We start from the raw sequence: 24590 nt of genomic DNA on the forward strand, positions 1-24590 counted from the left end.
CCGCCGCGTCTGTGGATTTCCCACTCGACATTTCATTCCCCGGAAAATCCACTGAAGCACAGACGAACTTAAACAACAAACAAAGCAAGACCCGGCTTCCCTGCAGGGCTGCGCAGACTCATGGAAAATGCCAGAAATTCCCCGTCGGCTTTGCGGTCTCTAGACACCTCCCTATGAACGTCCCATTCTTTTTTTTTTTTTTTTCCACCAGGAAACAATGAGCACGTGTGTCTTCAGCCTCCACCAGGACCCCAAGTGCATGAAGCCGAGGGCAGCAGGCGACTCAGAGCCCCTGGCCGCCCCGTCCACGCGCCGTGTTCATGACACAGTAATGGCTACATTGTTCACGACACAGATAATGGGTATATTGTTCCCATTGGCCTCTAGGAATAAAGAGTGGATAGGAGACATCACAGGAGACCTTTTTGAGAGTGTTGAGATACTTCTTTTCATGATATTAACAACAACAACAACAAAAGACGTTTTCTACGGGCCCCTCATCTTTCTGTCCTGCATTTTGGAGTTAGGACTTGACCCAGGAGCCAGCGGACACCCGCTCGGCCAGATCCCTGTGAGACACTGCCACCCAGTGGCCGGCGTGAGCACTGCAGCGGGTGACCAGCCTCCCCTTTGTCCCTGGAGGTCTGGGCTCGACTTGGCAAACCTGTGACCGTCCTCTCTTCTGGGCCCTCAATGAACGTCTGCCTTTCCTCAGTAGGAAGCACACAAATGGGCCGTAAAAACACCCACAAGCTAGATTAAGTAATTTTAAAAATATTTGGCTAAAGGATGTTTGGGTGGAAACATTGCATTTGTAAACATTCGAGTACTTTGAGAACTGAGAGGGAGTGCGCATTGTGAGTTCTGTGCTAGCGACCCACGTCGAGGACACGCAGCGGGTCCTCAGACAACATCGTCTGGTTCAGCAACGTCTCGCTACCAGGCTGACGAGACGCCCGAGGGCCCGAACTCTCGTGCGTAGCAATTCACCTCTGAGAACACGGGGTTCGTGATACCTCGAAAGCCATGGACAATGCCCGGCGAGGACTCACCATGTTACGTGATCAATATGTAACCGGACACTGACTACATGTATGGAAAGGGGCGTTTTTTCTTAATCCTTACCCAAGGATATTTTTCTATTTATCTTCAGACAGAGTGGGAGGGAGAGAGAGGGAGAGAGAAACATCGATGTGAAAGAGACCCGTCGACTGGTTGCCTCCCGCACGACCCCGACCAGGGCCAGGATGAACCGCAAACAAGGTACGTGCCCTTGGCCGGAACTGAACCTGCAACTCATTGGTCCGCGGGCCGACGCTCTAACCGCTGAGCCAAACAGGCCAGGGCAGGAAGGGACTGGATACACTCACCTGGTCCCGCCTCACGCCCGCACAGCGAGCTCCCTCCATCCTCCCAGCGGCTGGATCGGCAAAGTTCACGCAGCTCCGAGGTGGGGGGTCAGAACCGAGACCCCATCCTCCCGCCGCCCCATGCCCTGCCGGCTTCGCAGCTGCAGCACCTGCCACAGGGCAGCGGCTCACCAAACGGTGCAGTGACCGCGTGAACGAGGGCTGAGCCCCGCCGCAGCTCCGACACCCGTGGGCCTCCCCCGCGGCCACCCTCGGGGCTGCGCTGTCCAGTCTGCTTGGCAGGCGGCTGTGGCCAGGGGACCGCATTCTGCCCGTTGGGAGCACTGTGTCCCCTGGCCTGTTAAAACGACCAGCAGCCCTCATTTCCTCGCCCCACCTGCTGGCCGAAAGCAACGGAGCACCCACAGGTGGAGGGAGCTGGGGCCCCTGCCCTCCTTGTCCGACTGGAGGGGGATCTGCAAGAGTGTCCCCTCATTAAGCCGCTCACATGAGGGCTGTGTCGCAAGACTCCGAGGCGGTCCTTCGGAAGTGACGAGCGCTGCTCTCTGTCGAAGAGACGCCCTCGTGGCCGCCGGCTCCGTTCGAGACTTCACCTTGGCTTTCGGAATCGGCTCGCCCCACGGTGGGGCCTGTTCGATCAGAGGGGCCTGGAAGGGGGGGTCTCCTCCTTCTTCTGCTCAGGTTTCCACCGAAGCTGAGTTAGCCGGAAGGAGAGAGGATTTTCCCCACGAGGCCTTGCGAGGCGGGAGTGCCCACCAGTGGTCCGCGCTGCCGGGGAGATGGCGTGTCGCGTGCTCAAGCTCGGTCCGCTCTCTCACATCTATTTAAAAACTGTTTTTTTCCGCCCTGGCCAGTTTGGCTCAGCGGTTAGAGCATCGGCCTGCGGTCCGGAGAGACCCGGGTTCGGTTCCCGCTAAGGGCACGTACCTCGGTTGCAGTTTGTCCCCGGCCCTGGTTGGGTTGTGTGGGTGGCAGCCACTCGATGTGTCCCTTTCACATCGATGTTTCTCTCTCTCTTCCTCTCTCTCCCTCCCACTCTATCTGAACAAAAATGGAAAAAATGTCCTCGGGGGAGGATAAAAAAAAAAATAAAAAAAAAAATAAAATAAAAACTGTTTTTTTCCTTTCTTTATTGATTTGAGAGAGAGGAAGGGAGAGGAAAAGAGAAACATGGATGAGAGAGAACATGGACTGGCCACCTCCTGCATGCCCCCCACTGGGGGTCAGGCCCACAACCTGGGCATGTGCCCTGACCGGGAGTCGAACTGGCGACCCCTTGGTGCAGGGTCGACGCTCCACCACTGAGCCACACCAGCCGGACTCAGATCTATTTCTAAGCTCCCAGCCTCTGACCCTGACTCAGCCGAGTGAATCCAGCCTGACTCCTTGGTGATACACCAACCCACAAAGTGGGGGTGGCTGGGGCGTCACGAAACACCATGATGCTGTCACCGTGTCTGTGGGATGCACCCTCCAGTCCCTGTCGCGAGCACGCCGGATCTCGGAGGCAGTGCAGGTGGGAACGTCACGGGCCTGTCCCTTGGGTGTGTGAAATCTATTTTCAATTAAGCCACTTCGACTCTGCTGACACACCTGCGCGTGTGGTTCCTTCTGACTCTGCCCACTGAACTCCCAGGGGGTGTGAAGGCAGCTACCGATTTTCCCCTTCCTAATTGTTCTGACAAGGAAATACGTAATGTTCAATACTAATCACCAGAGAGAGCTATTACCTGCTTCTAGTTTTCTTCTGTCGTTGGCCAGGGACTTTTAATCGGCCAGGGACCTTTAGGGGCCTCCAGCATGAGGCCCCTAAAGAATTAGCTGGGTGTCTGAGAAGAAACCAGGAAAAGGCAAAGAGGGGACTTATTTCAATGACCGTCGAGGCTTATGGAATCCAAAGATAATACCCTTCTTCAAAATGCGGCAAAAGTCATTCAATGTTCTTCTGAAATAATAGTCGGAGAGTTAGGAAAGTCTGAAAGCAAGAATAATGAAGGCGAACTTGCCTTACCAGATGTTAAATCCAATGACCAGATGTTAAATCCAATGACCAGATGTTAAATCCAATGACCAGATATTAAATCCAATGTAGACGCATTAAAATGATGATGACGGGAGAAGTAATAGAACAATGCAATAGGGGAAAAAATGGTTATAAAATGGGCCCTAGGATACCCAAGGTACACTTATTTTGTAAATCACAAGTCAACAAGGAAGAGGGCGAGTGTGTGACAAACAGTGTTTTAAACGATGGTTGGTTATCTGGGAGGAAATCCTAACCTCCCCTCATACAGCAAAAACGAGTCGCAAATGCGTTAAAAAATGTAAAGTGCAAGCAGCCACGAGAGCTAGACTCTAAGGGCGACATTTAGACACTGAGGACGGGCAAAGAGGTTCTAGGCGGGATGTTATGGCACAAACCCACGGGATCAAGTATTGATCAATTTTGACCCCCTACCATTTTAAGTTCCTGAATTTCAAAAATATAACGAAGGCTAAAGGCAAACTAGAAACTGAAAAATATTTGCGACGCATGATAGAAAATGGAATGTCCTTACAAACCCGTGAAGCAAACGCTTACGCCCAGCTATGCCTTACGGGAAAAGGAGCCAGGAGGGTAAACAACTTCTTGGGAAGTGAGTAATATGATGGCTGGTTAACACACGGCAACAATGTTCTTCTTTCACCCATCAGATGGCCTTTCAAGTTTCGAAAAGTAGCAACACGCACTGTGGGTGAGGCTACATGAGGACCAACTGTCGAGGTGGGTGTGGTCATGTCTGTTGTAATCCCAGGTACTAAATAAATGCTAAGGAAGTGACCAGAGAACCGGTGAAGGCTGTCAGCCGGGTGTGGATGAAAGAAAAGGAGGGGGGGGGGGGGGGAGAGAGAGAGAGAGAGAGAGAGAGAGAGAGAGAGAGAGGAGGAGGCTGCTGCAGGAGGGAGGAGAGGGGAGGACTTCCGACAGCAGGTGGCCCTGTTTCTTTGGGGGCTAAAAAAAAGACTGACGGGTCCTGGCCAGTTTGGCTCGGCGGTTAGAGCATCGGCCTGTGGTCCAGAGAGACCCGGGTTTGGTTCCCGCTAAGGGCATGTACCTCGGTTGCAGTTTGTCCCCGTCCCTGGTTGGTCGTGCGGGTGGCAGCCACTCGATGTGTCCCTTTCACATCGATGTTTCTCTCTCTCTCTCCCTCCCACTCTATCTGTACAAAAAATGGAAAAATATCCTCGGGTGAGGATAAAAAAAAAAAAGACCGACGGGCCTCCACATTCCAGTGCTTTGGACGGCTGACATCTGCTCTCCATTCTTTGAAAGTACGAGGAGACGGGAAAGGAGAAAGGAGTCTTGGAGAACACCAGCACCTCCAGTCAGCGCTTCCTGCCTCTCTTCGGTGGTCAGGGACCCGGCAGCGGGGACCATTAAGGGGATCAAGTTGATGAATAATAAATAGCGTCTTTTCACAGCCCTGCCGTCCCCGAAGACCTTAGAGTGCTCCGCGAGCGGGAAGATAGGTGGCGTATTGGGACACAGCCGCCCACCCCGCAGGGCGGCCCCTCCTGGGCTGAAAAGCCGCAGGGTGCGATGTTGCACAGGCCGAAAGCACAGCAGCCTGGAGCTCCCGTTAGGGAACTTTTGCAGAACACTGGACAGCGGAGGGGAAGGCAGGGTGTCAAGGCTGTGGCTTCTGCTTCTTCGCCCTTTAATTCTGTGCAGGACGGGACCCCTCAGAAAGCATGTGATTCTGTGACGTAGACGAGCTATCACGTCGGTGCTTTGCCCAGCAGAGCCTCTACTTTGGACCTGAACTTTGACCCGAAGGCCAGGTGGGTGGTGGGAGACCCGGCAGAGGGAGGTGGGAGCAGGGAGACCTTCCACCCACCCTTGACCACACCCTGGGAACAGCCCCCAGCCCCGCACCTCCCTGCAAGGGGCCACCCCGCGAGGAGAGGTGAGAGGTCCCGAGCAGGGAGGTGAGGCCAGCAGGGGCATGAGGACCTGCAACAGGGACGGGACCTGCGGACGTGGCCCCCAGGCTGGTTCCCGCGGCCCTGCCTCATTGACGGGGGCCCGGCCCCTTCTCCGCACAACCTGCTGTCAGCTTCCCAGAAGGAAAAGGAAGGCTCGGGACTTCCCCGGGTCCCCGTGTGTGAGCCTCGGCTGCGCCTCGGGCCACATTCCCTGTTCCCATCCAGCGCAGCCAGCAGGGCATCTTCCTGCTCCGTCTTCTGTGCAGTCGTCCGTGTTTGTCGTCCGTGTTCGGTGGGAAGAGCAAGTGACTCCCAGAGCCAGAGGGGGACAGACTAACAGACACACTCCTTGCCCCTGGTCCCTGATTAGTCCGTCCTCACGCAAATGAAGGATTCAAATCCTCTCAATTTGATTGGTCCTGAGGGCACTGTCCTGATTGGTCAGTGAAGATGCTGGGAATACAGCTGTGCAGCTGATTGGATGGGGAAAGTCTCAGTCCTACTGGTGGAACGAGGATTTCAGGAGCCCCTCTGGCTCAGGGCGGGCTTCTCCTTGAAGTGCAGTTTGAGTGAGAGGCGCCCACAGAAATGGCCCAGCCCCTGTTCTTACACTCAAGCCCAGTCCCCGGGGGGAGCCCCTCTCAGCGGGTACGTTCTCCCTCGGGGCCCACACTAATGCCTGCGAGGGGGGCGTGAGCCCGCTTTCTGCCGATGAAATGGGTGGGAGGACAGCTGGTGCCTTGTCTAAAGCCACCCGGGTACCAGGCAGCCCAGGTGGGGTCACACTCCCGCTAAATGTGTGAGAAACGTATCAAACTGCAAGTTCGCGATCTTCCAAAAAAGCAAAGGGGCAAATCTGTTCCAGACACAACCAACGAAAAGGGGGCAGGTTTTTTAACATCTCAGCAGCTGCTGTAGTAACACCGCCATCTGCTCAGTGCGCCCTCGTTACCTGCTGGGGCTGCAGCCTCCACAGCGTTATCCAGGCACAGCTACACCGCTGTGGGTCAGGAGCCAAGCAAACAAAGAAAATCAATAGAAGAAAATCCTGCCCTGGCTGGTTTGGCTCAGTGGCTAGAGAACTGGCCCAAGGACGAGAGAGTCTTGGGTTTGAGTCCAGTTGAGGGCAGTACCTCAGTCACGATCCAGTCCCTAGCCTTGGTCGGGTCGTGCATGAGGCAACCAATCAATGTGTCTCTCTCACATCGATATCCCCTCCCCCCCATCTGAAGATAAACGGAAAAGTATCCTCGGGTGAGGATAAAAAAGAAAACCACCTTAGGCCAAGAGACAGCTCTGCAGCCGAGCAGATTTATTAAAAGCGTTCTCCTTACAACATCGATCAGTGCACACGATTCTAGTACCAAACACACTTCTCACCCCTCATTTAAAAACTGTATAGCACTTTGAATATAAATATATAAATACACAGCATTGTACAAAGACACCAAATGGTTTCTGACCAATGAAGTCGTGAGATGGCAAGAAGTAAAGATTAAATACTGAGCATTAAGTTGAAAACCACCCGCGGATACCTTAGCAAGTTCTCCAACAGGGACAAGCTTCAGGAGAAGTCCCAGTACGGAGCCAGGCCCCTGGCAGAGCGCCACGCAGCACACACGCAGCACACGCAGCGCACACACGCGCAGCACACACGCGCAGCACACACGCGCAGCACACACGCGGCACACACGCGGCGTTCCCAGGAGCACGAAGCCCAGACGCCAGACAGGCGCCGAGGAACCAGGCCAGTGAGCCGCAGCACCGCTCAAAGCGCCGGAAACGCCTGGTCCGTCCGTCCTGTGCTGACACCACGACCAGCGTGTTCTCAAGCCACCGACCCGGGAAGTCTTCAGATCCATTCTGGTGTGAGTGCTGTTCCCCAGCGACGCCGCCCACGCACGGGGGTGCCCGCGCCTGAGAGGGTGGAGGGAAGAATGGGCTGTTTCGGGGGCGCTGCTCCATGTCCCCGGCGGAATCACTGCGTGGCTTCTCCGAGGACACTCATGTTGCAGTGCAAGATGCCAGACTAGTTCCTTAACGTAAGAGCCCACGTTGACTCTTCGTCATCACTTGCTTGTAGATAGAAAGGTCTGTGTGTTACACGATGAAATCGCATGAGGACCGTCCACCTTCATCAGGTTCCACGCGGTCAGGCTGAGCGCGAGCAGGTGCAGCCCAGGCCCAGCCTCTGAGCTCTGGCCCCCCCAAGCTGCGCGGCTCTGGAAACGGCTCGCTGGTTATACGCCCTCAGCCCCAATCAGAGCAGCGCTGGCGGTCAGCGGCGATGCTGGTGAGCCCGTCGGTCACCTGCCATGATCTGCGATTTGGGCAGAGACGGGACACGAGGCCTTGGGCACGGGGCCTCCCAAGGGCCCGCGCCGGCGGAATGCTGGTGAGCCCGTCGGTCACCCCCGGCTGGCATTGCTCTTAAACAGGTTAATGATTTTTAGAGACAGAGGAAGGAGAAGAGAGGAACATCGATGTGAGAGTGAAACACTGACCGGCCGCCTCCTGGGGATCAAGCATGACACCGAGCATGTGCCCTGACCGGGAATCGAATGAGCGACCTTTGGGTGCACAGGCCGCCGCCCAGCCCACTGAGCACACCAGCCAGGGCATGTTGGCAATGCTGCACCAACCTTACCCAAGGCTCCTTGTGGGGGAGAAGGAGCAGGCTGCTTGGGTTTCTCCTCAGCAGGAAAGAACAGTTTACAAACAGGCGAACTGAGGGGAGTGTATCGATGTCAAAGCTACACAGCTCAGCTTCAGGGCAATGAGACGGTAGAGAAAGTCCCTTAGCTTGGCTTTGACCCCCTCAGGTCAGTGTACCCGCCGCCCGTTCCACTCTGCAAACACCTGTCGAGAACCGGCCACCAGGAAACTTCCGAGGCGCCTTCAGACCTGAGAGCAGAGTCCATCACGCTCGCAAGTCCAGGCCCAGCGGCCGGCCAGCAACGGGCGTGGATCTCCTGGCAGCTTGCACGCTGCGGCCTCGCTCTGTACCCCTCCGTGCACGGCAACGGCCCACCCCGTCCCCTCGCGACCACGGCCAGGCCTGCGCACGGCGCTACACCCACCGGGTCCTGCTGGGCGTGCGCTCCTGTGAGCCGCGCGGGGGCCGAGAAGGCAGCTGGTAGACGCGCTGGGGAACGCCTCTGCTCCCGCGGGGGCCCGTCCCGCTCGCTCCGGGCGGCCCGGGCCCTTCTCTGCTACTTTGATTGTACGTCTCCCAGGGTTTCAACAAGTCGGGTCCATCTTCAGACTCGAAACAGAGGAGGAGGGACTTGGCGATGGATGCCAGGTCCCCGGGGCTCTGGTCACAGCCGCCGGCAGAGGCCGCGTGCACCCCGCTGCCAACCTGGATGCCCCTGGCTAAGCTGCAGACACGCTCCACACAGCTCCTGAGGAGGCTTCCGTCGCCGCGGTGTCCTGCGCAGGAGAGAGAGCTCGCTCACTGGCCCTGCTCATTGGGCACTGACCACGGTCACGTGACTCCAGGGGCGTCCAGCCAAAGGGCCCGATCGTGACCATTCTCACCAGTTAACCTCGTTCAACTCAACTGCTCAAGACGCGTGTGGGGTTTTCTAGAGACTGAAGCACCTACACATGAAGTGGGACTCGGTCACACCACCCCGATGCTGGTGACTAAGGTCAACGGAGCGGCATTAGTCAGGTTTCATTCGTAAGTGAAAAGTGAAAGGTGTCCACGACCCCTGACCCTGTGACCTTCGGAGTGGACCTCCAGCGGGAGCACCTACCTCTCAGGATGGAAACGACCATCTGAACAGTTTGCTCTAAGCAGCGCTGTAACTCCAGGATGTCTGGGGCGCGGTCGGCCGCGCTCTTCAGATCTCCGCCCCCAGAGGGCTGTCCCCGAGGCCCGGGACTTTCCTGTGTGGACAGAGGGGCGAGTGTGAGCACGCAGGGCAGCAGGCTCGGCCACGGGGCTCGCTGCGGAAGCGTGTCTCCCACAAAGACGAGTCCCTCTCCTCACCAGCGTTGCGCTCTCTCCAAACAAGACCAAAATGCCACCTTAACAGTGGGTTTCCAGAGGCAGTAGGACTTCCCTCCGGCTGTACAGCGGAGGCTAGTGGCCCTGATGCCGCAGAAGACAAACGCTCCGCTTGAAGAGCCTGCCTCTCCACCCGCCATCTCTTTAGTGAACATTCTCAAGCGCAAACGTTTCTCCCGAGTTTACACGTCCCTTCACCTGACAGGAGGACACAACGTGTGTAATTCACTGTGTCTCAGGCTCTGAGCACCCTGAGTACGAGACCAGACACACATTTTGCAAAGCTGAGCGCTGAGAGCCAGGGGCAGGAGGCAGACGAGGCTGACACTGGCCGCCGTCCACACAGCTCGTCACTGGGCTGAGCGGTCAGACCTGAGCTGCCCCCCTGCCGAAGCCGAGCAGGCGTCACCTGCTGGGGGCGAAGCCGAAACCTGCGCGACAGCTCGGACCCAGGGCGGTGGACACACACTGAACGTCACACTAAAGACAACGAGGAGCTTCCTTACTGTTTTCCATTCGGCAAAGATGCTTTCCAGACACCCGATCAAGGCCGCGGCCTTAGCGCTCAGCTGCTGGGCGACCTGGAGAGAACGTCAGACCCTTTTATTACGCAAGTGGTTCTTCAGGCGCAAAACCCCGGGACTCCGGGGGACCAGGCAGGGGAAGAGCCCCGGGCGAGGGCAGAGGACCGTCCTGTGACGGGGACTAAGTTGAACTGAGGGCAGCAGGGAGCTCCGCCCAGCTGGCCGATTCCAGCCAGAGGGAGGGAAGCGACGGGACCGTCAAGTCGCCACAACAGGATTCTGGAACTGACCAGCCCCTCAAGTTCAGTCACGGACTCGAGCTTTATCTTCCTGACCCTCGACTCACGGGGTGGACCTCAGTAAGGGGGAGCAGTGTGTGACGTGCTGGCTTCAGGCCCAAGCGGACAGAACACAGCCCCGGCTCGGGTCGTGGACAGGACCCCGCTCAGTAGCTCCTGGGGACACGAGGAGCCCCTGCCTTGCAAAGTGGAGGCTCACGAAGGACCAGCTCCCACCTGCGACACTGCAGGTGAAGAGGCAGGGTCGGAGCACGGGGCCACGCTGAACAGAGCTGAGAAGCGACACCAGGTTTAAGCACCAGCCCCCCCACCGAGCCCCCGCCAGCTTGGCCCCTGCTCTGATGCAGGGAGCTGGGGCGGGCGAGGAGCTCGTTCCAGGAACCACTCAATCTGCGTTGCTTCTGTGTCTCGGTGTGAAACCACCGGTGGGAACCTCGGCAAGACGCTCATTCAAGGTCAACTGACGGTAGTTTGCATCGGCCAGCGGAGACGCAGACCAGAGCCAAGGGGGGGGGAGAGCGGACAGCAGGTATCGCTGCTGCTTCGCGAGGGTGACCCCGGCCCAGTTCCTCGCGACCAGCAAAACATCGGCCTCGGAGGCTGCAGCAACCCGGGCAAGCACCACCTGCCGGAGGGACCTCCGCAGCCTTCCAACGGAACCAGGGTACCACCAATTCCGAGACATGAGTTTGCAACAATCTAGTCACGGAGTTACACTGTTTTTAAAAGGTCAACTTGGTCCGCTGTCCGGTACCGCGCAGCACCCGCCGTCCTCTCACCTGGTCCTGGGGGCACTGCCTCAAGAGCTCGTGCCGAAGCGCCCGCGCCGTCTCCAGTCCGGACTCAAGCAGCATCCGCAGGCCCGAGCCCACTCCGTCCCAGACGGCAGCCATGATCCCCTCCTGGGAAAGGACCGGAGCATCAACCGGCAAATTCAGGTTTCAGATTTTTTTTTTTTAAATAATTAAGTGATGGTTCTATCTTCTGCTTCCAAGTTTATTAACTTCCGCTGAAGCCAGACCAGGGGCTGGCAGTCCGTAGGAAGCGAAGGGGCAGGCCTGTCACCGAGACCCCACGGACAACATGTGGGAGGAACGTGTGTCCTCCTCGGGCAGGTGTGGCCAGGACACCGCCACAGGGTCTCAGCAGCCCGAGCGGTCTAAGCCAGAGAGACTCGCCCCCTGGTGACAGTCCCTCCCGAGCCGGCGGCTGTGCAGCCCCCCACGGCAGACCACTGTCCTCAAACCAGAGGTCCGAGAGGTCAGGCGAGGACCCCAAACCACCCGCAGGTTCACACACCAGACCAGCTGACATGGAAACTGTCTTAACTGTCTGAAACCATTTCGGCAGGAGCTACTCTAGCAGGGGAGCTGGCGCGCTCTGTCACTGTGACCAGACGTCTCTGGTGCGCTCAGGGGGCGTCTTCCAGACTGCGTCGCGCACCCACCTGGACGCCGGCATCCATGTCGCCACTTTCCAGAAGATGAAGTCTAGTCCCGTTCAGAACCGCCAACTGTCCCACACACATCACAGCTTGTCGCACGACCTGGACAACTTTCTTTTGAGCGTCACTTACCATCGACGGAATCTCGGAGGAGCACCCCTGTAAGACAACGGACCCGTTTACCAGGTGCGGGAGCTTTGGGGAGCGAAGACCAGACAGTCGCAAAGGAAACCGATCCTGCTCCCGATACAGGGACTGTCTCTAAGTCTCAGAACCAGAAGACACCTGCCGCAGCCACCCCGGAACAGAATGAGTGAGCACCAAAGGCGGACGGAGCGGTGGCTCTTCCCTTGAACGATTCCTGCCCCTCCAGTCACCCGGGCCAACAGGTGACTGGATCCCTCCGCGAAACATGTCTCTCAGGGCCACAGGCCACACCCTGAGTTACGTTCAGAGTGACCTTCCGGAAGAATGACGAGGAGGAAGCACAGAGCAGGGACGCACACGGGGCGTCTCCAGACATCGCGCACCTGGTCCACACGGCGGCGGCGCAGGGGCTGCTGGTCTCTTCCGGGGGGGGGGGGGGGGGGAGCAGAGACTGAAAACCCGAGCGGTTCACCCAGGACACCTGACCGGCTTCCCTAGAGCAGCAGCGGGCAGGGTTGGGTCCCTTCCTGTCCCTGTGCTGCCCCGAACACCGAGCGCCAGCTCAGCATCTCCCTCGTCGGCCAGACGCCCACGGCCGCTCCCTCCCCGGGCTCGAGCCCACGTCGAGCCCGCAGGTTCCGGTCTCCAGCTCTGTGCCCGGCCAGCCCTCCCTGCAGCTCTGACTCGGGGAGATGCAGACGGGACTCGGCCCCCAGCACTCACTGACCCCCCCTTCAGAGGAGAACCAGCCGATCGACTGACCTGCAGAAACACCTGTAAGTGGCTGCCCAGCTTCTTCACCTCCTGTCTCAGCTCGTCCCCAAGCTGTGCCGAGCGGGCGCTGGGGGGGGCATCGCCCAGCCAGTGCGTGACGAGCGCCGTGAGCTGCCCGAAGGCACACGCCATCTGCACAGCCCGCGCCTGGGCTGCGCGGTCAGAAGAGAACACTTGGGAAGAAGGAGGAGGGTTATCGGAAGGGGCGCCTCCAAGAGACGCTCACGGCGCCATTCACACACCTGACAGTCAGGGCCGGTCGCAGCTGCGCCAACCCCCATTCAACGCAGAGCAGAGAACCCCCGCGGGAGCGGCTTACGGTCGTCCTGATCTTCCTCGTCCTGCTCCTCGTGGGCCTGGGAGACGGCCAGCAGCCCGCTGTGGACTTGCAGGAAACTGCGCATCAGGCTGTCTGCCATCGTCTTCTCTTCCCGGCTCGGTCCCAGAGCAGCTAACGACGAGCCGATCAAGTCTTTGCAAATCCCAGGGAGAGACGACTCTGCGCAGTGGAGTAATGGTGCCTGGTTTCCCCACGGAGCCTGGTTCCCGGGCACCAGACCTGCCACCCTTGACTGTGCGCACACCGCCCACCGGACCAGCCTCTCGGCCCCAGGCTTTGAGGTCAGACCCGCAGGAGTGGAGGGCGGCCGGCTCCTCCGCTGAGAGGGCACGGGAGCTTCTGGACGGGACGCGGACGCGGGGCGGAGAGCCAGCCGGGACTCGCTTTTCTGTCCACAAAATCAGCTGATACACACACCTGACGAGCACGAAGAATGTGGGTTCCGAGCTGTGTGAGCTTGGACGTCGTGCAAATAGCCAGAAATTCTTCGGCTCCTCACCAGACTCCTGCTCCTGAGCAGAGAAACCAGGTCAGCGCCCTCTACTCCGTGGGACAGCGTCACTAAGAACACTCATTGTATTTTATTTACTTTACTTTATTTTTTTGGTACGTTCCCCTAGTGGGAACCAAACCCGGGACTCTCTGGTCTGCAGGCCAACACTCTGACCGCTGAGCCAAACTGGCCAGGGCAGAATACTCATTTTAAATTCTCTACAGGAAGCACTTCATCAAGGGTTCACATCACGGAGCAAGAATTTCACCATTTCCAGGTATTGGTCGTTGCATTCAGTTAGTTCATTAACTAGAACAGGCTCTGAACACCACAGAGAAACACACCAAACATGGTTTCTGGGCTCACTGAGCTAGAAGTTCACAGGAAGAGAGAAACCAGGCAAATGACGGCAACACAGTCACGAGTGTTATGAGAGCAGAGCACTATGGGAAGGTTGGCAAAGACGGACCAGGGAGGCGGAAGGGCCACCCGGGCAGTGACATGAAGTGGGAGCAGAGGCAGCCGGAGGGGGAGACAGGGAGCAGGGGACAGGGCTCAGATGCAGGGGACAGGGCTGAGACGCAGGGGACAGGGCTGAGACACAGGGGACAGGGCTCAGACGCAGGGGACAGCGCTCAGATGCAGGGGACAGGGCTCAGACGAGGCGCAGGGGACAGGGCTCAGACGCAGGGGACAGCGCTCAGATGCAGGGGACAGGGCTCAGACGCAGGGGACAGGGCTCAGACGAGACGCAGGGGACAGGGCTGAGACGCAGGGGACAGCGCTCAGATGCAGGGGACAGCGCTCAGACGCAGGGGACAGGGTTCAGACACAGGGGACAGCGCTCAGATGCAGGGGACAGGGCTCAGACGAGATGCAGGGGACAGGGCTCAGACGCAGGGGACAGCGCTCAGATGCAGGGGACAGCGCTCAGACGAGACGCAGGGGACAGGGCTCAGACGCAGGGGACAGGGTTCAGACGAGATGCAGGGGACAGGGCTCAGACGAGACGCAGGGGACAGGGCTCAGATGAGACGCAGGGGACAGGGCTCAGACGAGATGCAGGGGACAGGGCTCAGACGAGACGCAGGGGACAGCATGTGGGGAGGACAGGCAGAGGCCGGGGACGAGGCTGACCTCGTAGGCGTTACCCTGGGAAGGGTCTTCCACGGGAAGTGGTCTGTGAATGAAAACTGAAATGGACTCTGTGCCCGAGAGGCACGTGCCTGGGCAGTGCAGTGGCCGCACTGGGTCGAGGGAACGGTTCGATCCACCGTCTCTCCTGGTGAGGTCACTCGGGCCCCTCCCTGGGGCCGGGGGCTGGCCGCCCAGCTGTGGCCCTTTCTCTAGCTGCCTCGTCCACATAGCCAGCTGCTTCACATAGACACCTTCCGCACAGACCCCACAGACAGGACAGGTACAGAGAGGACACACGGACGCTCACAGGTCACAGCGTCGGTACTCGGGTGTGGAGAAAGGCACATCGTCCCAGCGAGTCTAACCTAGAACACCTGGTCCTTCACCACCACCGTGAGCTAATAACGTCTAAACTCAAATAAAGAAAATGCCTGTCACGTTCCTTTCAAAGAATTTCTGTTTAGCATTGGGGAAATTTTACTTTTAACTGTCAACACTACACATCAAAATGCACCGGCAGCCGAACCTCTACTTTGCAGCCGGCCCGGGGCCGCCGTCGCCCGGAGGCAGCTCCATAATTAAGCAGCTGCCAGGGCCCGTCACCCGCAGGCGGTGGTTCCGTCCTAAACACCTCGCAAGGCCGGAGCTTCACTGCAAGGTCTGACCAGGAGCGAGTCATTCCCTTAAATGATGCTTTTAAATTACAGACGTGCTCAGAAACATCTCCGCCGCACGAAAACACCTAATTTCAAAACCTTAAGAATATTAAGTAGTTTTGATTTTTCAGCAACAACTGAAACTTCCCTTGATTCCCTGATTATGAGCCTGACAGTCAGCAGGAAATAAGGTCTGAATCACCAACATTCCACAGGCTGAACCTCTGATGTTCACTGATGATGGATGCTCATATTGTGATCCATTCCTTTAAGTACAGAGTTTCTATCTGTTTACAATAAATAATAAGAGGAAACCAGTAAAAATCTAAAGGGATTTGTACATCACCCTACGATGGAGCTGTGTTTCTAGTCTGATTTTCTGGGAGGCTGATGTTACTCTAGGTTGGCTTCGTGTCCCAGGTCTCAACCACCCAAATCCACCCGCAAATGCCTTTGGCTCGTTCCGGTGCCAGAGCCCAGCTCTGTTCTGAGTCCTCAGGAAATCACCTGAAGAGATAACTGTTTATTGGTATGAAATCAGAAATCATATCCTGTGTGTACTCTAAACATATTGAACACCCAATAAAAATGAGTTTCCATGTATTGAACATCTATCCCCTATAGTAGGAGCTTTATATACGTTACCTATAATCTCATAACAACTCTACACCATCACCACCACCATCACTATTATCACCAGCATCACCACCATCACCATCACCACCACCATCATTGCCCCATCACATCACCATCACCACCACCTCATCACCATCATCATCATCACCATCGCCATCACCACCACCACCACCACCATCACCCCATCACAACCACTACCACCATCATCACCATCACCACCTTCATCATCACCATTACCACCATCACCCCATCACATCACCATCACCACCACCCCCACCACCACCATCACCACCCCATCACCATCACCATCACCATCACCATCACCATCACCACCATCTGTGTGTTCTTAAAAATCATCCGTTTGCTGTGGAAGTCTTGTGTCCTTAGTAAGCAACATTTGTCATGCATAGAAGCTCACAATTCATCCTCCTGTCTTGCTCTTACTAACTGGACTGCATTTAAAATTCTATAACTTACAAGAAACTATCATAGAACATAGGCCAAGTTCCCGAGAAAGGGCAATTTGAAAGTAATAAACACTGTTCATTTCTATAGGAGACTAGATGTGTGCTATTCTAAATCGCTCTTAAGATTTACATGATGAAAACCCAAACATTTTTTTTCCTATTTTAACTGACGATTTAACGCCGAGTGTTATAATTTGATCAGTAGTACACGACTTCTCTTGTTGCTGGGCGACGATACAGGTGCACTCCAGAACAAGAAAGCCAGCAGCAGAGATGCCTTTACCTCCTCCTGGAAAGAGACGAGATGGGCGTGTCTGTGACGTCAGGCTCCCACTCATCCTCGGGGTCACAGAAGAGGTCCTCACACTTGTTACTGCAGTTACTCTGAGATAAAGAAAACATGTAGTTTCTGTTAACGTGAACGTAACAGTGTTGAGCACTAAGAAAACATTTCAAATACTTTTTTACATTTAAAATATAAAACTAGCAAACTTACAGATCATCTGGCAAAAGTCTAAAGAAAAATCACCTTCCTGATCAAATTAAAAAAATCAATCATAGGAGGCTAGGGACTATGTAAAAAGAGATCTAATAAAAGCAACAGAATCCATTAAATAACTCAAATAATAAACTCAGGATTTAGAAGACAGTAAAAACAAAAAAGATGAAATCCTTGGGAAAGAAAGAAAAAAATCTGGTGTTAAGACTCATTCACTTACTGATTGAATATATTGATCATGACAATATGTATTTTAATTCCATTAACAAAGTTCTAACAAAATAAATACCATGTAGCGCTCGATTCAGAAACAGCACAGGTGTGTGGACAGACAAGTAAAGACTGTTCTGCGGCCAAGGGCTGGAAAGAGGAAGGTACTAACGAGGGCGACTCGCCGGCAGGTCTCAATGTCTCTGCCAAGGCAAGAACGCGCGAATGACCTCGGCACAGTTCTCTGGGGCCTGATTACATAAGCAACTCAGTTGTCGTAGAAAATTTGAAATTACTAATACACATCAACACGAAGGAAAAACAGCCCCTCGTAGCCCGTCGTTTAGATGCAACCGCTGTCGGCGCTCTGGGCCGGCTCCTCCGGCTGTGGGTTCTCGCTCACGAACGCACCTGTCTTCCTGGGACTGACCCTACTTGGTCACGGTGGCAGGGTTCTTTGAATGTGTTTGGGTTCCACTGACTGACTGACATTGCATTCAGGGTTTTCATAGCTGTGATCATATCAAGATCGGTTTGTGGTTCCCTTCTGAATCAACTTTGCAGGTTTTGTGGTTTCTGCTTGATTTTAATCAATTATTCCACCAGCGCTGTAAGGCGACTGCGACGTGTCCGCGTGTTGCACTGTTTTGGAAGAGCTCACGGGACTTACTGTTCCGAGGTTCAGAAGAGCTTACTCCTGACACTACTGGGGTCCACACCTGCCCCACCCCCACGTTTTTTTGAGGCTAGTTTGTTGACAAACTTTTCAGTTCATTGCATGGTCATTCAGTCCACTTTCCTGATTTTTCTCTTACTGACAAGTCTCTTCCTTCTGGACAGTTATCGCGTGTGTTGCATGCAGCGCACTGTTAGCAGGTGCAGCCTCTCTCTCAAGGCCTCGGCCCCTGGTCACCTCCGGAGGCCCAGAGCTCCACTTCCCCGATTCCTAACGTACCGACCGGTTCTCTCTTGTTTCTGTGAGCCCCCGTGTGCTTTCCCCGGTTGTCTCTCTTTATTTTCTAGACTGAACATTCACCTTCCCCACAGGACACAGACCCAACCCTCTGATGCGCCAGCCACCACGTGCACCCGGAGCAGTCTGGGGGGCCGGGGAGGGGCGCTATCTCCCCCAGCCAAGTGTGAGCATCAGAGTGAAGGACGCTGATGTTCTGGGCATGACTTTAGACGGCGGACAGAAAGGAAGACGCAGGAACGAACGTGTGCCGAGACGCTGTGACGGCGGAAACAGTGACTGGGAGCCCGGAAGCACAGCGGTGAGCGCGCGGGCGGGGCCTGGGGAGAACCCACAGCCTTCGCGCCCTGGGTTCATGTCCAATGACGCGAACTGCTTCGCATCTCGAATGTCCTTTTGTGGGAGACCATGTGCATGGCATCCATCTTGTTAAGTCTGCTCTGCCAGCTCCGGCCCCGGGGCGGGGTCTCTCTGCGTGCAGTGCCTGCATTCCTCTAGATAACTGTTTACTCCATTCTTTGCTTATTTGTTCCACCTGGGGCATTTACTGGAATTGGCTTCAGGTGGGATACTCATTAACTGTTTCACCTGTTTTCCCCTATATAGTGTGTTAACTCCCCCTGAATAAACGAGACTTGATCAGAATCCTGTCTTGTCTCCATTTCTCGTGTCTCTTGTCCCTCCTCATCCTCACTCCCCCTCTAGAGTCCTCGTTAATAGACCTGCAGGCCAGGTCATCCTTTCCTTACATTTCAAAGTGAAATTTTAATTTTTTTTCTTTACAGATTTTTTAGAGAAAGAGGAAAAGAGAGAGAGAGAAACATCGATGAGAGAGAACATCGATTGGCTGCCTCCTGCATGCCCCCCACTGGGGATTGGGCCCACAACCTGGGCATGTGCCCTGACCAGGAAGCGAACCGGCGACCTCTTGGTGCAGGATCGATGCTCAACCACCGAGCCACACCGGCCGGGTTCAAAGTGAAATTTCAAAACCACATAATCACCAATGAACAGACTCGGCACTAACTTCTATCAGTTACACCAGACAGAGCAACACGGCCCGCCCTGCAGGCAGGGCACACGCGTCAGTGCCGCTGGGCTGGGGGATGTGAGCGGCCTTCCCAAGGCGCATTTTCTTTGCGGAGTACATGTCACTTATCTATGTTTTCTTTCCAGAGGTTTAGAGAGACTGAGTAAGAGCCGCACCTCGTAAAGCTCCTTCAGGGCCGCGAGCTTGGACGCGAACTTCTCCAGGCTCCAGAGGGTGGACACGCCGAGCTGGAGGTTGCGCACCCGGACCCGAGGGCCAGAGCCTCCTCCTCCGTCTGACGTCTCGTGTCTGAAGGAAGCAGGAAAATGTTCTTACAACAGAGACCCATCGTCTACACGGAGAGCTTTCTGCATCAGATGGACTTCCACACACACTGGGCCCGCTAATTACACACCTCCAGAGCTAAGCTTACGAGTGGTCGCTGTGTGTAGCTCATGCTGTATTAAAACTTCTTAAATAAAAATTTATAGAGTCTAATAAGATGTATTCCCTTTACATTGTGAACTACTGATACATTTTCAACCAGAACAGTAAGTCCTACAGCACCAGCCTGCCCAGCGGTCCGCTCCCCACTCAGAGCCCTCTGCACCGCGAGCTCTGGGGGGTCCGGCCCTAGGGCCCCGACACTCCCTCCCCCCCGACAGGCGCTGCAGGACAGCATGTCTTTAGAGACACTGGAAGAGTAACAGGGAGGTAAACCATTTTAAAACAAAGCATTCCTCTACAATTTGGATGATCGGTTCCTCACCTGCCAAAAACATACTGTCTCTGAAACCGGCCGCTCACGGCGTTGGCTTCCTGGATCATCAGGGACAGCTTCATGGAGCCCCAGCTCGTGGGGACTGGCGGAGAGCACAGGGGACGTGAGACACAGACATGGGCACTGACAACGCCCCAGGCAGAACGACTCCTGAAAAACCACCCACTGTACGCAGGGGGCTTGGACCACTACCACGGAGGGCGGGACACGCGACCCTCCAGCCACTTCCCCAGCCCCCGTTGGTGAAATGACATATTCTTCACCTAGAATTACGCCTTTCACTGTGCGGGCGAGGGAGGTAACTGGAGTTGATTAGGGGGATAAGAAAATCCTAAGACAGGAGATGCCAAAGACTATGCTTTTCCTTCGAATATCTTCAAAGATTTTTTTCCCCTAATTTCTAAAAATATACTACAGCCAAACTCATGCAGAATCACAATCCGTTCTATTTTCCCTGAAGTTTTTAAAGAATGGATACAGATGTAACCAGGACATTAAAACAAGAAAGAAAATAATTTCATTCACAACTTCATTTTCCTAATTTAAAGTTAAGATTCTATCCTCAATGCTTTCCGTGTTGTTCAGTCGCACTGAGAACCTGTGTCCCATCGCAACCCTCTGGGGGAGGGAAGAGTCACCACGGGACTGAGAGACTGAGAATCCACGGCCACCCTGCCCGGCAGCGCGCGGAGCGCCAGACACTCACGGGGGGCAGCTTTCCCCCGACGGCTCTGGCTTTGCTGCAGCGTTTGGACTTCTTGAGCGATTTTTTGCTTCTCAGCTTCTAAAGCTTCCAGAATCCTCGTGTGGCGGATGCTGTGGTCTTCCAGAGCCTATTCACGCAGACCCACACGTAAGAACGTGCGAGGAGAGAAATTATAAAACCAGACCAATCGTGGGAACACACAGCAGTTAGGCCTCATTTTACAAGACGCGTTCCATTAAGCATAAAAGGCTATTAAAAATGTATAAAATATTTTTATAAAATAATTTTCCCCCATAAAAATATTCAAAATTTTTGATGAAATAATCTTTTGTTTTTAAATTATTTTCTTCATTGATTTTAGAGAGAGGAAGGGAGAAAGAGAGAGACAAAAACATCAGTGAGAGAGAACATCGACTGGCCGCCTCCTGCACGCCCCCCACTGGGGATCGGGCCCACAACCTGGGCATGTGCCCTGACCGGGAATCGAACTGGTGACCTCTTGGTGCAGGGTCAATGCTCAGCCACTGAGCCACACCAGCTGGGTAGATTAATCCTTTTCTTTCCATTGATAGGAAGCAAAAAACCAAAAACAAAACCTTTAGAAGCAGCCCACATGCAGACACCAGAAAACCTCACCGGATGCAAATGACCTACGAGAGCCCACTCATAGCGTCTCCAAGATGAAAACAGCTATTTTTCCTCCTAAAACTCTCGGAGTTCTGGGCCCTTTGGGTCCCAGAGCTGACTACTGACATCCGATCACCACGGGGCCACGGGACCCCTTCTCGGGGTCACTGGGCATCTTCTCCCAGCCCCGCCCGCCACAATCGCGGAGAGAGGGGCAGACCACACGGGGAGCGAGGCTGCGAGCGGAGCGGCTCCAGCGATTAAGAAACAGGCGAAGGCCCGGCCAGTGTGGCTCAGTGGGTGGAGCGTCGTCCGTGGACCAAGAGGTCCCGGTTCAATTCCCGGTCAGGGCACAGGCCCGGGTTGCGGGCTCGATCCCCAATGGGGAGTGTGCAGGAGGCAGCAGATGAATGTTTCTCTCTCATCGATGTATCTCTCTCTCTCTCTCCCTCTCCCTTCCTCTCTCTCTAAAAGTCAATTAAAAAATAAAAATAAATTTAAAAATATATATACAGTCATGTTAACTCTTTAAGAAAACAAAACAGAAGAAACAGCGGTGTCCCCTCGAACGCTGTGTGCGATGGGGCGCTGGCCATGGGCACGCCAGGACAGGGCACCCGGGCGGAGCCTGAGAGCTGAGCGGGGCGCCACCCTCAGCCACACGCCCGCGCACAGGGAGCCCGCCCCGCCCCCGACAGCACCCACGAGAAGCACCTGCTGGGCCGCCAGGCTCTCCACCTGCAGCCGCCTCCGGGCGCCGCGGACTTCCTGCTCCAGGCGCCGCTTGGCCTCTTCCAGCTCCTCGACTCTGCGGCAAGCTCTCTGGGTGCTCATCTCCTGAGCTTTCTTCCTCTGAGACTCTTCTTTCTTTAAAGAACAATCACAGAAATAACCAGGGCAGAAATACCAAGCGTTTCCTGAGAAGATTCCCCAAACGTGCGAAAGGCCCTCCCTCCACGGAAGCAGGGACAGGGGCTCGTGGGGGAAGGGCTGCCCCGCAGCCTCCAGCCTCGCACGCAGCGAGCATCTGACCCAAATGAGCCGTCGCCAAACCCTCCTCCACTGGGCCCTGGGAATGGGGCGGCCTGCCCCAGCAGCGGGCTCACGCGGGTGGAGGACCAGCGTGACGTCGCGATCGATGACAACGGCCCCTTTGCGGGTCGTCACTTTGAACACCAGCAGGCGAACTGGAAACAGAGTCTCCTCGGTCTCTGCCCCGTGGCCACCCAGGCTGCCACCAACGCGCCTTCCAGTGAGGGCAGAGGGCCACCCCCGCTGGCCCCTCTGGGCCCTGGCAGAGGGCCAGTGCGCCTTTACCAGCTCCGCCTCCAGGGCCTCTATCCTGCCTTCGTAGGCGGCTCTCTGCGAGGACAGCTCGCGCTCGGCCACTTCCTGCGCGATCTGGACGCTCTGCAGCATCTCCTGCTTCGCCCTCAGCTGTGCCTCTCGGATCTCCGCTTCCAGCCTGCAGAGCACACGGGCACCGGCATCGTCGGAGTCCCTCGATTCCCTAACAGCTTGTGTTTTGTTTTTAAAAATTCTTTCAATCACAGTTGACATTCAACATTACTTTGCGTTCTTTTTGGGGGCTCAGCGTCGTGGTTAAACAATCAGAACCACATCAGCTCTTAATCATGTTAAAATGTTTTCCATTCGACAAATATTTAAATCTCAAGACTTAATTTCTGACATCCTGTCAACAGTGTTCTAAAACTTTTATTAGCTTTAGAATCGTTTTCATCCTTTATATACATGGATGACAATGTGCTCATTTATAACTTAGTTACTGTTGCAGATGCCCGATGTTTAAGTGGATACATTTTCCTGATGCTTAAGAACAAGTTAGGTGAGAAGTGGCTGCAGTAACTGCTACAGTCGCCACCACAGAAAGCACGAGGCAAGGGTGTTGCACTGACGAGGGGCGGAGCAGGTTCCCACTTCCACACCAGCACCCTTCTCCGGTCACATCGGAAAACCCACAGTGGCGAAGCCCGTCAGGCAGCTGCTGAGGGGACACTGGCGCCTGCTGAGCCGCCTGTGGCTGTCCAGCGGCTCACGCAGACATCAGCACGCCCCATTGTACTGGGGACAGACCAGGAATGTGGGACGACCGAGCCGGGAGCTACGGGGGAGGGCGTCAGAGATCCGTGGGGACAGGGGTCGCGGGAAGAGAAGGCTCCGCGGACCATGGGGCGAGGCTGTCGGACGTCAGTGCGCTGAGCGGCCCTGAGCCGCAGTGCGCAAGTGGCTGGGAGGGTGAGTGTCACGCTCTGTCTATTGCGAGAAGTACGGGGCGGCCTCCAGCCTCCGGAAAGGGACACGACAGGAGCGTCCGGCCCACGTTGCCCCCCCACCCCCACCCGTCACCAAGCCTCATTGTCTCTTTCTCCTTAATCCTCTTTGCACACGACACCACCTCCTCTAATCGAGCGCCTGCCAGGCCCCGGGCCGTGGTGCTTCTCCAGAAGGGTGACTCGGATCGTGTCTCTCTCAAGTCAGCTCAAAGCTCTTGAACGATCCCGTGCCCTTCATGATGAACCCAAACTCGGTACGTTCTTTAGGCATATGTCACCGCTGAGTTCCCAAGGACACTGCTTAACCAGAATCCTACAACAGTGCACAGGTGGTCCCCGGTCGGGGCCAGGAGTCCCCACAAGCCCACACAGGGCAGGGCAGGGCGCCGTCACAACTGTCGCCCTGGGAGACCACGGCTCCTCCAGTGCGGAGCTAAGGGCCCCCCACCCTGGCGAGTGCAGACGCAGGTCCTCTGCTCGCGGAGTGTCTGTGGAGTGACGAACGTGCCGAGAGGAAAGACCGCGTCCCCAGATGTCAACACCCCGCACTGACTCCTGGCGACCAGCCCGGGTGCTGAGCGCTCCACAGCCCTGTGCCTGTAGACCCGCCCCCCCAGACACACTGCTTTGGACCAACGACAATACTCACTGAGATCTCTGAGCCACCAGCAACTCGCTCTTCGCAAATTCAAAGTCCCTGGGCCCCTCGCTCGTGAGGGTGTCTCCCCCGGACGGTCTTCTCCCTTTCTGGATTTCTGCTGGATGGTTGAATCTAAAATAATGGTCTCCACCAAGAACCACACGGTCACCCTGCGGCACACAGAAGACGTACTGCTGCAGGTGCGTCTGAACCAACAACACCGGGGACAAACCACCACGCTCAGCGCTTCAGTCGAGTGTCATCAGTGAGCAGCACACATCACAGCAGCTAACGTTTGCCCCACACTCTCTCTGTGCTGAAAACTGTGTGAAACATTCCACATGTGTCTCACCTCCTACACCTCTCACCACAACCGTGAGACTCGGCATCACCCCGACTTCAGGAGGAACGGCCGACTTGCAACACAGTAAGAGGCATTCAGAGGGCGTCCTGCCTGCGGACACTGCTCTGCACTGGACACAGGCCACTTCCTTTAGCCGCCCGACAAGCGGGGCACAGGAAGTGGGCATGTGTCCTGGGTGCCTGTTCTCCCCGAGTAACT

General features: G+C 55.8%; 1 protein-coding gene across 5 annotated transcripts in view; it reads right to left on the reverse strand.

Annotated features, from left to right (window-relative positions):
- Positions 1 to 8406: 8406 nt before the first annotated feature.
- The window catches only part of KIF14 (kinesin family member 14), a 35305-nt gene continuing 19121 nt past the window's right edge, over positions 8407 to 24590 (reverse strand). For 3 of the 5 annotated variants that reach the window (XM_036277508.1, XM_036277507.1, XM_036277506.1), the window contains 15 exons: positions 24038 to 24198; positions 22412 to 22559; positions 21809 to 21961; positions 20468 to 20594; positions 19750 to 19843; positions 19157 to 19289; positions 16552 to 16652; positions 13297 to 13391; positions 12859 to 13038; positions 12528 to 12712; positions 11622 to 11777; positions 10954 to 11076; positions 9858 to 9932; positions 9098 to 9230; positions 8407 to 8768 (listed from right to left, as the gene is read on the reverse strand). In XM_036277508.1, coding sequence (XP_036133401.1) covers positions 8407 to 8768; positions 9098 to 9230; positions 9858 to 9932; positions 10954 to 11076; positions 11622 to 11777; positions 12528 to 12712; positions 12859 to 13038; positions 13297 to 13391; positions 16552 to 16652; positions 19157 to 19289; positions 19750 to 19843; positions 20468 to 20594; positions 21809 to 21961; positions 22412 to 22559; positions 24038 to 24198 — 2226 coding nt within the window. Of the gene's footprint in view, positions 8769 to 9097; positions 9231 to 9857; positions 9933 to 10953; positions 11077 to 11621; positions 11778 to 12527; positions 12713 to 12781; positions 13039 to 13296; positions 13392 to 16551; positions 16653 to 19156; positions 19290 to 19749; positions 19844 to 20467; positions 20595 to 21808; positions 21962 to 22411; positions 22560 to 24037; positions 24199 to 24590 lie in introns of those variants that run through there. The other 2 variants (XM_036277509.1, XM_036277510.1) reach the window with 2 other exon arrangements.

This window comes from Molossus molossus, unplaced genomic scaffold (assembly GCF_014108415.1).
Source record: "Molossus molossus isolate mMolMol1 unplaced genomic scaffold, mMolMol1.p scaffold_m16_p_23, whole genome shotgun sequence".
In the NCBI taxonomy this organism is placed as follows: domain Eukaryota; kingdom Metazoa; phylum Chordata; class Mammalia; order Chiroptera; family Molossidae; genus Molossus; species Molossus molossus.